A 14304-nucleotide genomic window follows, 5' to 3' on the forward strand; every position below is an offset into this window, starting at 1 on the left:
GGTTTTCTGGTCATAATATGGTATATAAATATAGAAATCAAATCATTACCATGGTATATATGAAAGTACCATAGCATGACGGCATGATACCATCACAAGGGAAACTTCCTACACTCAAATGTTAATTAACACTGGCAAATAATAATGAATTAATAAAGGAGAGACAACAAGCCCCAATGGCCCCATCTATTGGTGGGTTGATGGAAGTACTACAGAATCTCTCAGATACCGGGGTTTATATTGAACATATATATATATATATATACACATATATCATATACACCACAATCACGTCACAGACGCAAATCAAGCAAACTATGGCAATTAAAACTGGGTAGATGTACGAACTCAAATTGTACAATAATAAAATATAGAGTATTTAATTTTAAATATTTCAGTGATCATTTAATTAAAAATTAACACTGAATAATATTATTATTATTGATTACATTTGTATTTTAATTTATTTTTGATGGTAGCAAAATACAAGTTAGCACAGTTTAACAGTATTAACAATAATTATGTATTTTGGCGAACATTTGGTCATTTTTGTTTCTCATTTTTCATCACACTTTGACAGTTCTGTAAACGGATATGCAAATGAGCACAATAACACGTTTCCCGTCCCTTGGTCACGTGACGCAAACATTTGCGCATGATGGCGGCGCCTATAGAGAGTATGCTGAATGAAATCTGTGAATCAGAGGATCCGATCGAGGAGCTCAAGAACCTCCGGACGGCCGTCTTAGCGACACCCGTGAGCGGTTTGAGGCAGGCGTTGTCTGGAGCCCGGCTGGAGATCATATTCCGCCTTTTAAACACAAATGACAAGTGAGTGTTGATACTGCTGAGTCAAGAGATAATAAATACTACGGACTGCACATCATACCTGCACACGGTTTGATTTAACCTTACTGTTATGTCGTTTTATGCATTTTATAGCTATTTGAATTTTCGTATGAAGTTGAGAATGGTTTAACTTTCGTTAAACCTACTCGAAAAACAAATAGGCCTTATCATTAAGCACAAACATATTGAATCGAAGCCGGATACAGTTTGCTTGTATATAGTCATTATTACTTTTAGAGCGTTTAAAGGCATTCCATGTTTTAAAGCTGCTTTAAAAATTGAAAAAAAAAAAAAAATTGCTACAAAAGTTAAAGGAGCTCTAAGAAACACACACTCACTGGCCACTTTATTAGGGACACCTTGGACCCCCTTTTGCCTTCAGAACTGCCTTAATTCTTCATGGCATAGATTCAACAAGGTGTTGGAAACATTCCTCAGAGATTTTGGTCCATATTGACATGATAGCATCAAGTCAAGTTGAGCTTTGTCATTCTGCTACATGTGTGGACATATAGTGAAACGAAATGTCGTGTTTCGCAGGACCACGGTGCTACATACTAGTTAAATATAAGATAAACATACAACAATGCAAGTATGAGGAAAAAAAAAAAAACAGTTGCTGCAGATTTGTCGGATGCGCATCCATGATCCACCACATCCCAAAGGTGCTCTATTGGATTGAGATCTGGTGACTGTGGAGGCCATTTGAGTAAAGTGAACTCATTGTCATGTTCAAGAAACCAGTCTGAGATGATTTGAGCTTTGTGACATGGTGCATTATCCTGCTGGAAGTAGCCATCAGAAGATGGGCACACTATGGTCATAAAGAGATGGACATGGTCAGCAGCAATATTCAGGTAGGCTGTGGCGTTTAAACGATGCTCAATTGGTACTAAGGAGCCCAAAGTGTGCCAAGAAAATATCCCCCACACCATTACACCACCACCACCAGCCTGAACCATTGAGACAAAGCAGGATGGGTCCATGCTTTCATGTTCTTTATGCCAAATTCTGACTCTACCATCTGAATGTCGCAGCAGAAATTGAGACTCATCAGACCAGGCAACTTTTTTCCAATCTTCTATGGTCTAATTTTGGTGAGCCTGTGCGAATTATAGCCTCTGTTTCCTGTCTCCTGCTGTAGCCCATCTGCTTCAGGGTTCGACGTGTTGTGCGTTCAGAGATGCTATTCTGCATACCTTGCTTGTAACAAGTGTTTGAGTTACGGTTTCCTTTTTATCATCTCTAACCAGTCTGCCCATTCTCTTCTGACATCAACAAGGCCTTTTCAGCCACACAACCATTCCACGTTCAAAGTCACTTAAATCCCCTTTCTTCCCCATTCTGATGCTCGGTTTGAACTTCAGCAAGTCGTCTTCAACACATCTAGATGCCTAAATGCATTGAGTTGCTGCCATGTGATTGGCTGATTAGCAATTTGTGTTACCAAGCAATTGAACAGGTGTACCTAATAAAGTGGCCGGTGAGTGTATGTTTGTGTAAATAAAACTTACTGAACCTATAATGAAAAATATTAATACAAAATGTCAACCTCTTTGTTTTGCATAAAACACCAGCTTAACAGTGTAATATATCCTTTGCAGTTGAGAATCGTTTTAGGTGGTACTGTACAGGAGATGCTCATAACATGAAAAACGGGATTTTCTTGCTCTTTTAAAATAAGATTGCGCTGCAGCTGTACAAATGCATCTTAGATGTGTGTGTGTGCATTAATTAGGTTCAGGAATATTCTTTCAAAAATGAAGCTGAAAATAGAAAAAGGGTGAAACGTGTCATAGAAAACTAAATTAAGTGTTTTGGTGCAGAGAGCAGATCGAGGTGTGTGTGGAAATCCTGAGTCGTGTCCTGCAGGCTTTAGAGCCCATCCAGCTGGCTCAGAGCTACAAGATGGCGCTCCAGAACGGACTGAATCATCCGAACGACTCGGTCAGAGTGCTCACGCTCTCACAGGTAAGTGCTGAAGGTGCACTAAAGAGCGCAGCAGTCTCTGTCCACGTCTTCAGCAGCCTTGGATCCAGATGTGTTTTTTTTGTTTCAGATCGGCCGTGTGGCTGGTCACGCTGATGGAGTGACCCAGATGCTGAACAGTGCAGAGATCCTGCGTGATGTGATTCAGTGCATCAGTGTGGAGTGTATCGCTGTGGCCAAAGAGGTACTGATACTCACGCTGCACTGCAACACCACTGTTTGTTTTGGCATGAAATGCATTAAAGTTTGCATCTTTCCTTTAATTTGGCTTTGTTGTGTTTTTGGTCAGGCGATAGCTGCCCTCAGTAAACTCAGCAACACAAAGGCGGGGCTTGATGCTCTGTTCCGCTCTGATTTGCTGAACAAGCTGAAGGACGTGATGCTCACCAGTGACATCATCAGATACAGAGTTTATGAGGTTCGTGATCATCTATGGATGGAAGAAGGGATCTTTATGATGGATTTAAGTGAAATCATGTCTCTTCTGCTGTGTGTGTGTGTGTGTGTGCAGTTGATAGTGGAGTTGTCCACAGTGTCTCCAGTGTCTCTGGGTTACTGCGCCAACAGTGGTTTAATCTCACAGATGCTGGAGGAACTGACCGGAGACGATGTGTTGGTCAGGTAATGATCTCACACACACAATCATAATATGTGACCCTGGAGCACAAAAGCAGTCTCAAGTCGCTGGGGTATATTTGTAGCAATAGCCAAAAATACATTGTATGGGACAAAATTATCCATTCTTCTTTTATGCTGAAAAAAATTATTAGGATATTAAGTAGAGATCATGTTCCATGAAGATATTTTGTAAATTTCCAACAGTAAAAAAATTCATTTTTGATTAGAAATATGCATTGATAAGAACTTAATTTGGACAACTTTAAAGGTGATTTTCTCAACATTTAGATTTTTTTGCACCCTCAGATTCCAGATTGCCAAATAATGTCCTATCCTAACAAACCATACATCAATGGAAAGCTATTTATTCAGATTTCAGATGATGTATAAATCTCAATTTTGAAAAATTTATCCTTATGACTGGTTTTGTGGTCCAGGGTCACATATGATAATGCAATATCAAATTAATTTATGCCTACAGAGATGAACTTAGTTTCTTCTCTTCCCAGAGCAACAGCTATAGAGATGGTGACCAGTCTGGCTCAGAGTCAACATGGCCGTCAGTATCTGGCACAGCAAGGCATCATGGATAAAATCTCCAACATGATCATCGCTGCAGAATCCGACTCCTTCTCAAGCCTTTACCTGCCAGGTGTGTGTGTGTGTGTGTGTGTATGAATGTATGAATGTGATTCTCTGATTCAGAAGCAGTTCAGTTTCCATAGTCACGAAAAACCTGGAAATGATTCATGAAGTTTCATTTGATTTCCGAGTCTGGAAATCTTAAAAAGCCATTGGAAATTCATGGAAATTGATTAATATAAAATCTAGCTATCTAGCTTTCTATCTATGTCCTTATTCAGCAGTCATTTAAAATGTCATGGAAATTTTTGGATATAAATATTTTAATATTATAAATATTTTTTATTAATTTGAAATCTTTATCGTTTTTAAATCCTTATATTATTGGAAATGTCAAATTGTTACATTGTTGTAAATATAATTTTTCTTCTCTGTTTTTATTATTATTATTATAGGACTGGTGAAATTCTTTGGCAGTCTGGCGATCATGGACAGTCCTCAGCAGGTCTGTGAGAAGTACCCAGTGTTCCTTGAGGTGGTCTTCTCCATGGTGATGAACCTTGACCCCACACTGACTCCTGTTGCCCTGGATACTCTTGGAGTGCTCGGCCGTACGGTGGAGGGAAAACAAGTCCTGCAGAAAACAGGTAGCTGTGTTTGTGAACGCATCTGCACAATATACCATTCAAAATGAAGGCTGTTTATGTTTCAGATCTGCTTTTAATAAAACCTGTTATTTCAGTGACAACATCATGCAATAATGTACAGTACAGCGTGACAGGCATTTATAACTAAAGCTTTCAGTTTATAATTTTACGATATTTTTTATAGAATTTACCAATTTTATAAAATTGAATAATGTTAACGTGTAATAATATTATAATTAATAATATTTACTACAGTTGCTATCCACAGAGCAGTTTCAGATGTGTTGATTAATTTCTCTATTAAACAAAATAGAAATTGAACTGCGAACATTAATTAATTAACATTAATTCTCCTGTATAATTTACAGCATTATCTAAGAGAGAATCACTTTCACATGTAAGCACAAGGGACATTAAAACTGGTATATTCCAAAATGAATCAAAATTTAATCCGTAATCTTAGGAATTGTTCAATAAATATGGTTTATATTTAAATTGCTGTAACTGTTTTCTTTCATATGTAAGGAAAGGGAAACTAAAATCAAAATATTCCCAATTGAATCAAATGAATAGCTTGTGAATCTGATTCTAACCAGAATGAATCAGTATACTTAGCCCCACTAGTTACAGGGATGCTTGACTTTGATTTGAACCGTTTCTCACTCATCCGTCTGTCACAGGAGAGAAGTTCACGTCTGTGCTGAAGAGAATGAGTAAAGTGGCCGCTGATGGAGCTACTGAGCTCCGGGTCAGATGTTTGGAGGCTCTGGCTCAGCTGCTCACGTTACCTGTGAGTGTGTCGCTGTGTTTTTCAGAGGAATTGTGTTCAGATGATGGGTTTTGCTGTGAGATGTCTGTGGTTTGTGTAGGTGGAGCAGCAGACGGATGACCTGTTACTGTTGACCGAGTCGTGGTTTAACTGTCTGAGCTCTCAGCCCATGCTGATGATCCGAAACATAAGCACACAGCCCTTCCCAGAGCTCTACTGCAGCGCGCTACGAATCTTCACTGTAAGTGTGTGTGTGTGTGTTTAGGTGTGTTCGACGTCATGCAGTGCTGTACAAACCGATCGACGTCCGACACAAAGCAGTGCATGCCGGTGTTGTGCCCAATTCTGACCCCTGCCAGATTATTACCCCCCAAGTATTGGTAGGTTTAGGGTTAGGTGTGGGGGAGGGGTTAGGATTAGGCAATCAGATAGCAATTTCAATGAGAGGGGTAATAATTTGGTGGGGGGTCGAAAATGGGCACAACACCGGTTACAAATTTTGTTTTGAAATGTCTTTAAAACATCATTCTGTTTTGTGCTCTGTTTTGTGTCCAGGCCATTGGCTGTCAGCCGTGGGCTCAGCAGCTGATGATGGATACTCCTGGATTCGTGGAGTGGGTGATGGATCGCTCAGTGGGAACAGGAAAAGAAGTCAAGGATTGTAAATTTAAGCTGGTGGGGGCGCTGCTGAGCTCCTCCAATGCTAAGGAGATCTTTGGAGCGCACAATTACTTAAAGCTGAAGACCTACCTGAACGAGGGACCCTATTACATCAATGCTGTGCCTTCAGTCACCACAGAGGGAGCCGACTAACACACACATTTATACACATACATCTGTAAGAGTTCCATATTTCCTACTGTCAAAGGTATGTTTTTCTGTTGAGTCCAGATAAAGTTACCAAAAGCTCTTTAGACAGTTTACAGCATTTAAACACACACACACACACAGAGCACTTCAAATGTTTATACTTCCAGGTGTCAATGCACTATTATAAATTTGGTTCTGTTTGTATCGTCTTGTGCTATTAAAAAGTAAATTTGAGTGGTTTATTGCTGAAACTATTTTTTTTATGCACTACCATTAAAACATTTGGAGTCAGTAAGGTGATTCAGCAGTGGATTCAGGGTTGAGTTTTACTCCACAAACCTCGTTGCACACACATGCACTCCTCACAGCCTCACAGAGGTAACAATATGTACAAAATACAAACAAAACTTCTTTCACACATCCCTCAAATCATACAAACTCTTTAGAGGCACGTTGGTGAGGTGGCACTCTGGAAGACAGGAGAAAGACTGGACTGTTCCATTTCAGCGGTTTCCAAAGTTTTTGGAATGATTTGAGAAGAGCTGAGGTGAATCTCAAGCAGACTGGATGTTCATGAAACCGAAATCCAGAGTGATGCATGTGGTCTGAATGCAAGTGTATTTGATTGGCCAGTTAAAAATGAAGGCATGAATTCAGTTACACCTTCAACAACCCTTTCATTCACCTACTCAAATTGTTCTTGAGATGACATGAAAAAAATCAGCTGCCATTCACTTCAGTGGAAAAATATCAGTATTAGCAGACATGCTCTCAACAGCCTAAGGACAAACAAACCCCTGCATCACATTGGTCAAATTTCACATACAAAAAAGGTCCAGTCTATTGTCAAATTCGTCAAACAACAGTAAATGCAACTGCAGCTTTAACTTAAAGGGACAGTTCGCCCAAAAATGAAAATTCTGTCATCGTTGTCATTCCAAACCTGTATGAGTTTCTTTCTTCTGTTGAACACAAAAGATATTTTTAGGAATGCTGGTAACCAAACAGTTGATGGTAGCCATAGACGTCAATATTATGGACAAAAAAATTACTAAGTCAATCGCAACTGTCAACTCTTCGGTTACCAACATTCTTCAAAACATCTCTTGTGTTCAGCAGAAGAAAGAAACTCACACAGATGTAGTCGCATTTAATTTCGTTCGGCCAATTTCTGCGATCAAAATCCAGTCATTTCAATAGGTATCCAAGCAATCGTGTTCATGTGTTCCAGTTCATGTTTCTCCACACTATTGACAAGACACTGGGTTTTTTTCCCTGTGAAATTTCGCAAATGTGACTAAACTTTTTTCCATTTATAATTATACGAGTTTTCTTAACAATCAAGCAACAACATTAAGGGATCTCTTAATGAAATTTCATTACAATTTAACGAAGTGTGTAATTTCTAACCCATTAGGGACCAAAGAATGGCAAAAATACAATAATTCAGACTTCAAGTTGGTATTCTTTCGCAGTTCTTAAAGTAGGAATAAGACTTTCTGATCTGAAAGAAACAGGTATAGCTTACAACCATCAGCTTATTCATGGTTTACTTATAGCTGTGGCTGGAAAACATCATCTATAGAGGTAAATCACCTAAAAATGAACATCCAAACCTGTATGGCTTTCTATCTATTGTTGAACACAAAAGAAGATATTTTGAAGAATGTTTGGGTCCAAACAACATCGGATCCCATTGACTGTGAACAGTATAGACAAAAAACACTGAGATCTTTTGTGTTTCACAAAGTCATGCAGGTTTGGTACGACATTAGTGTGTATATAATCAAAGGATTGTTGTTATGAGCGTGTAATGAATATTCATTAGTAATACTGACCGAACCATTGACTGGTGGATTAAATGTCAATACTTTGGATAGATCACACGCTTTATCCTCCCGTCCGCTTTGTTTTTGTCCAGCCATTTCCCACAAATGAAGATCGTCGTCACAGCGTTGGCCGTGTTTGTAATCTCGATCCTGCTCAGAAGCCATCCGGGACTGAGTCCGGAGTTATCGTGTTCCACGTGCATGCGGAGCAGATTGCCCAGGTCCAGCAGTTCCATAATAAACCGGTTCGTCTGGCCACGCTCAAACAGGTTCTGGAACTTCTTGGTTAGCTGCCTCTGGCCGGAGTCGCCGTTGGAGCCGAAGATGGTGATGAAGACGTTGGCGTCGGTGCCTGCGCCCTTCTCGTCGCCCGTGATAACAATGAGCTCGTATTTTACAGGTACAAGGCTTTGGGCCTTGCTGGTGAAGCTCTCGATGAACTTGCTGCACTCGAAAGTCTGGAACTCATCCCGTTTTGAGGAAAGAGGGATGGTGGCGACACAACGGAAGATATACCTGAGTGAAATAGGATAGATTATGGATAATACAGAGCATGCATATACTATCCTTTGTTTGTTTTCGATATGACTTACTTTAAAAGTAGACACTTCAAGCTTTCTATAGATATAACTCTCATGTCTGTGTGTTGAGTATTTGCTGAGTTACAGTTCATTTTAGTGACGCGTTTCTAAAAGCAGTTCGTGGAGACGGAGAAGGCAGAGAGCGCACCCTGTTTGTTTTCTTTATTTTATAAAATTACAAAGTTTTGTTGTTATGCGTGTATACAAATAAAAGTAGATCCTTTACAGATTCGATTGATGTATTACTCTTATCTGTACGATTAAAACTCGCAGAGTAATTTAAGTTCCTTTAGGGGCTTTCCAAAAAAATGCGCCGGCGCGTTTGTCGACCCCAGAGAGTTAATGGCTGGTAGCCAATGACTTCCATTGTATTTTTTACCATACTGTGGAAGTCAATGGCTACCAGTAACTGTTTAGTTACCAGCATTCTTCAAAATATCTTCTTTTGTGTTCAGCAGAAGAAAAAAAAGCTCATACAGGTTTAGAAAAACTTGAGGGTGAGTAAATAATGACAATTTTCATTTTTGAGTCTCTTCAAAGTCCAAGATCACTCACTTATTGCCCAGCTCCTTCTCTGTGACAACAACCTCCTCCACAAACCAGGAGGCTTCCACTTTGACTTTCTTGCCATCTTTAGGGATGTGTCCCAGACAGATACTTGCGATGTCTCCCAGCTCCTTTGAGGAGAACTCAAAGCGGTCCGTAGCACCTCTGAAATCACACATGGAGCAGCGTAACACATGCTTATTGACAAGAAATGAATACCAGCTGAGAAACACATTTACACCTACCGTAAAAAACGCTTCTTTTTAGTCGAGTTCTCCATCACAAACTCTTTGGAACGTCCTTTCTTCCCTTCTAGAACGATCCAGGCGTTCTCTTTGGTTTCAGCATCATCCATATCTGCTGTCGTGACCAAGATCTCATATTCTGTAAGAGGCAAAACACATGCTGTTATATTATCTAAAATATATATATATATATTACATATGCATATGCAATTTACATATGCAAACAATTAAGATTTTTTTATTGTTTTGCAAGACTTCTCTGCTGAATTTAATTGTTTTAAAACACAATAAAAACAGTAATATTATAAAATATTATTACACTTTAAAATAACTGTTTTCTATCGTAATATATTTTAAAATGTAATTTTTTCCTTGATGGCAAAGCTGAATTTTCAGCAGTTATTACTCCATTGTCATTAATTAATAATAAAGTAATAATAATAATACTTTATAATGGTTCTTATTATTATCAAAGTTGAAAACAGTTTCTTAGTCTTATATTTATATTTTTATCAGTTTGATAATTTATATATATATATATATATATATATATATATATATATATATATATATATAAATATCAAATAAATAAATTATCAAATTGATAAAAAATGTATAAATACAAGACTAAGAAACTGTTTACAATTTTTACAGATAAAAAAAACAAAACAAAAAAAGATCAATATTTGCCATTAATTCATTCAACAACTTTAAATTTGACTTTCAATACATGTTCCTGATCTTTTAGCAAATGATTCATCTGTGCATGTTATTCGAAAGAAATAATGTCATTCCCTTCAATCCCCTGTTATACAGAGACACTTTTCCATCCAGTCAGTTCCCATTTAACATTCTGTTTCACTTGGAAATACATATTATGGAAGTAAAATGGGTTCCAAATGGGCAAGTTATGAACTCCAACTGAATTTACTTCACTCTATTTGTATGTGTGTGTGTGTGTGTGTGTGTATGTGTGTGTGTGTGTGAACTCATGTGGGTCTCACTGGTTTTTTCATCAAAATCCACTGCATCGTTGTTGGCACACGCCAGCTCTCTCATTCTCTGTCCATCATCCTCATTTTTGGCGAGCCAGCGGTCACACTGGAAACGAAACTTCTTCCCCAAGATGTCATCATGCACGTCTACATACTCCAGGTGCCAACCGGCAGCAGGACCTGTCGACACAAACACACACTTGTTTTGAGCATACAGTGGGGAAAAAAATGATTTGATCCCCTGCTGATTTTGTACGTTTGCCCACTGACAAAGAAATGACCAGTCTATAATTTTAATAGTAGGTTTATTTGAATAGTGAGAGACAGAATAACATCAGAAAAATCCAGAAAAACGCATTTCAAAAAAGTTATTAATTGTATATTCACAGTTATGCAAAAAAGTGCTCTTTGGATGTAGGATTCTTTCGTATCATCAAAAAAACCTCATAAATCCAAGGCACTTTATTTACATGGCTTTAGAATTTAAAAACAACACATTTGTTCCCCGATGCATTGCGGCTAACTCGCCTTCATCAGGGTGTCAATTTACAAACACACACAGAGTTCATTTAAGCAATCAGTTCATCACATGACGTAGTCACCGGAACAGGCATCGAAGCAACAATGAGAGAATTACTTACCGTAATCATAATCAATAAATGCAAATCAATTCAAAACACTGTAACAAATATTAATTGATTTGCATTTTAATGAGTGAAATAAGTATTTGACCCCTTCACAAAACATGACTAAGTACTTGGTGGCCAAACCCTTGTTGGCAATCACAGAGATCTGATGTTTCTTGTAGTTGGCCACCAGGTTTGCACACATCTCAGGAGGGATTTTGTCCCACTCCTCTTTGCAGATCCTCTCCAAGTCATTAAGGTTTCGAGGCTGACGTCTGGCAAATCGAACCTTCAAGTCCCTCCACAGATTTTCTATGGGATTAAGGTCTGGAGACTGGCTAGGCCACTTCAGGACCTTAATGTGATTCTTCTTCAGCCACTCTTTTGTTGCCTTGGCCGTGTGTTTTGGGTCATTGTTATGCTGGAATACCCATCCACAACCCATTTTCACTGCCCTCGCCCAGATGGTACATGGCCCCGTCCGTTGTCCCTTTGATGCGTCCCTTTGATCCCCTTCACAGAAAAACACCCCCAAAGCATAATGTTTTCACCTCCATGTTTGACGGTGGGGATGGTGTTCTTAGGGTCATAGGCAGCATTCCTCCTCCTCCAAACACGGCGAGCTGAGTTGATGCCAAAGAGCTGGATTTTGGTCTCATCTGACCACTACACTTTCACCCAGTTCTCCTCTGAATCATTGGTAAACTTCAGACGGGCCTGTGCTTTCTTGAGCTGGGGAACCTTGCGGGCACTGCAGGATTTCAGTCCTTCACGGACTATGTGTATGTATGTCTTTTATACAGGTAAGGAGCTGAGATTAGGTCCTAATCTCAGTTTGTTACCTGTATAAAAGACATCCCATCCATGACCCATTATGCTTTGGGGGTGTTTTCTGGATTTGTTTGTTGTTATTCTGTCTCTCACTGTTCAAATAAACCTACCATTAAAATGATAGACCGATCATTTCTTTGTCAGTGAGCAAACGTACAAAATCAGCAGAGGATCAAATAATTGTTTTTCCCACTGTATAAACATATACAGGTTTGATGACAGGCCTACCTTGAGTTTAACTTCCTAATCTGCTCATCACGAGTGCTGTTCTGAGCGCTCTGATTGGCTCACCTGAGTTGTCGTGCCAAATGCGCACTTTCGAGAGCTCGCCCAAGCTGAGGACGTCAGGGAAGCGGAACGTGTCCGTCTGTTTGCGCTCAAACTTGTTGGTGTTGTTGCTTTCTTTCAGAGTCAGCGTTCCAGTGTCACCGTTCTCTCCAAAAATAATCATCCACACATTAGCATCGGTTCCAGCCGCTAAAAAGCAACCAATCATAGGTTAAAATCTGCTGTATCTGTGACCATAAACACAACCAATCGAAGAATTGTTCTTAAGTAGTTGTAGACACTGCAAAGAAGTGCGCACCAGTTACATCGCTGGTCTTCACAGAAACTGTGTAGGTGGTGAGCTCCACCATTTCCTCGTCATCTATTACTGCAGGCATCTCGCATATGAGCGTTCGCTTGGGCCCGTAAGAGCGAGACAGCCATTCCTCGTACATAAATAACGCCACTTCATCCGTCTGCAGGTTATGCAGTTCAATCTACATACATACATGCATTAATATTGTTAAAGGCTTGGGAAATTACAGTATATGTATGTCACTTTCTCTTACAAACCTTGTCCAGGAACCAGTCGGGTCTGCTTCCAGAACCATCTATACGCATTCTCATCTTTCTCAAAGGAGCGATATCCTCAATCTCCAGATTGAATGTGTCCCTCTGCCCTCGTTCAAACCTACACACAATAAACACAAAAAATGAGACACGTTTCAATGCATAATCATAATTATGAAGATTTACTGTGGTCCCAGGTAACCAGGTTTGTTATAGTTAACTAAAACTAAAATCATAAAAAATGCAGTTGAAATAAAACATTAACAGAAATAAAATAATACACTAAAAAAATGCTTATTTTATTTCAGCTATTTACTGTAAGTTTAGATGTAGCACTTGTTCTAAAATACTAAAACTAAATAGATAAAATTTATAAAAAAAAATAAAACTAGACATTTCAAAAATTAATAAAAATTACTATAACTAAATTTAAAGTGAAAACAGAAAATATAAAAAATAAAGTTTAATCCAAAATATTAACAAAATCTATAGTAGTATATAATTGTCAATAAAAGAACACTGCAGGTAACCTATTTGCTAATAGTTACATTCTATTTTTTTTTCTTATATTTTTCAACTAAAATCAATATTTTAGCAAAATAAACTGCATGAAAACATTACATTTATACTGCAATAATCACCAGCTGACTGTACATTATCCTTGTGTTTCTCTGTGTGTGTGTGTGTGTGTGTGTGTGTGCGCGCGTATGTACCTGTCCTCTAATTTTGGCAGCAGCATTTCCTCTGACGTGCCGTAGACTCCAAACACAGTCATGTAGATCTGTGTGTCTGTACCTGCGTGCTGGACATCTCCTGTTATCACAGTTACCTCATAGATCACCTAGAAGAAAAATACCTTTCATGAAGTACACTTACTGTAGTATAATACAACAGCAAATCAGCATATTAGAATGATTTCTGAAGGATCATGTGATACTGAAGACTGGAGTAATGATGCTGAAAATTCAGCTTTGATCACAGGAATAAATTACGTCTTAAAATATTTTCGAATAGAAAACAGTTATTTTTAAATTGTAATAAACTTTCACAATATTACAGTTTTTACTGTAGTTTTGATCAAATAAATACAGCCTTGGGGAGCTGAAGAGGTCTATTGTTATTTTCAAAAACATTAAAAAATCATACCAACCCTTAACTTTTGAATAGTACACTATATTATGTAATAAACTATACTAATATTAAATAAAATAAAGAATGAACAAAGCTATAAACATGGGAAGTAAACACCTTACATGAGCTTTTTATATTTTTAAGGCTGAAGGAAATGAAATGGTGTACCTTCTGTGCGATGTTGACCATTTCTGCATCCTGTACATCAAAGAAACGGGCGGTGAGTCCGTCTCCTCTGTCTTTAGCCAACCAGCATTTACAGGGAAATGCGTAGCGCACTGCTTTAGTCGGCACGTCAACAGTCAACTCCTCCACTAACCAGCAGCTCTCTGGAGTCGCCCCATCATGACCCAACTACACACAACACAAACCAACAATCTGATGTCTGCAGTATCTATTTGTACTGTACATTGAGTTTA

General features: G+C 38.6%; 2 protein-coding genes across 2 annotated transcripts in view; one reads left to right on the plus strand and one right to left on the minus strand.

Moving 5' to 3' along the window:
- The first annotated feature begins 626 nt into the window (after window positions 1–626).
- On the plus strand, window positions 627–6575 carry LOC306862093 (26S proteasome non-ATPase regulatory subunit 5-like). The gene is made up of 10 exons (XM_079404724.1): window positions 627–831; window positions 2676–2820; window positions 2909–3022; window positions 3128–3256; window positions 3350–3459; window positions 3966–4108; window positions 4494–4685; window positions 5366–5475; window positions 5555–5695; window positions 6010–6575. Exons 1-10 carry the CDS (start codon window positions 656–658, stop codon window positions 6265–6267), a joined length of 1518 nt encoding a protein of 505 aa, XP_079260850.1. The 5' UTR covers window positions 627–655; the 3' UTR covers window positions 6268–6575.
- A 1553-nt stretch (window positions 6576–8128) lies between these two features.
- The window catches only part of LOC306862695 (lipoxygenase homology domain-containing protein 1-like), a gene marked incomplete at both ends in the record, with an annotated part of 30130 nt that continues 23954 nt past the window's right edge, over window positions 8129–14304 (minus strand). The window contains 9 exons of the mRNA XM_079405614.1: window positions 8129–8609; window positions 9230–9385; window positions 9466–9604; window positions 10470–10640; window positions 12209–12394; window positions 12504–12681; window positions 12758–12875; window positions 13468–13595; window positions 14054–14239. Of these exons, the coding sequence (XP_079261740.1) occupies window positions 8129–8609; window positions 9230–9385; window positions 9466–9604; window positions 10470–10640; window positions 12209–12394; window positions 12504–12681; window positions 12758–12875; window positions 13468–13595; window positions 14054–14239 (1743 nt within the window). The remainder of the gene's footprint in view (window positions 8610–9229; window positions 9386–9465; window positions 9605–10469; window positions 10641–12208; window positions 12395–12503; window positions 12682–12757; window positions 12876–13467; window positions 13596–14053; window positions 14240–14304) is intronic.

Source organism: Barbus barbus (assembly GCF_936440315.1).
Source record: "Barbus barbus genome assembly, chromosome: 43".
Lineage (NCBI taxonomy): Eukaryota > Metazoa > Chordata > Actinopteri > Cypriniformes > Cyprinidae > Barbus > Barbus barbus.

Excerpts from the sequence above, each read along its gene's own strand:
- LOC306862093 (XM_079404724.1), top strand. The coding sequence starts at position 656 with ATGATGGCGGCGCCTATAGAGAGTATGCTGAATGAAATCTGTGAATCA. Across the intron at positions 3,023-3,127 it reads GTATCGCTGTGGCCAAAGAG|GCGATAGCTGCCCTCAGTAA; the intron begins GTACTGATACTC and ends GTTTTTGGTCAG. Across the intron at positions 4,109-4,493 it reads CTCAAGCCTTTACCTGCCAG|GACTGGTGAAATTCTTTGGC; the intron begins GTGTGTGTGTGT and ends TTATTATTATAG.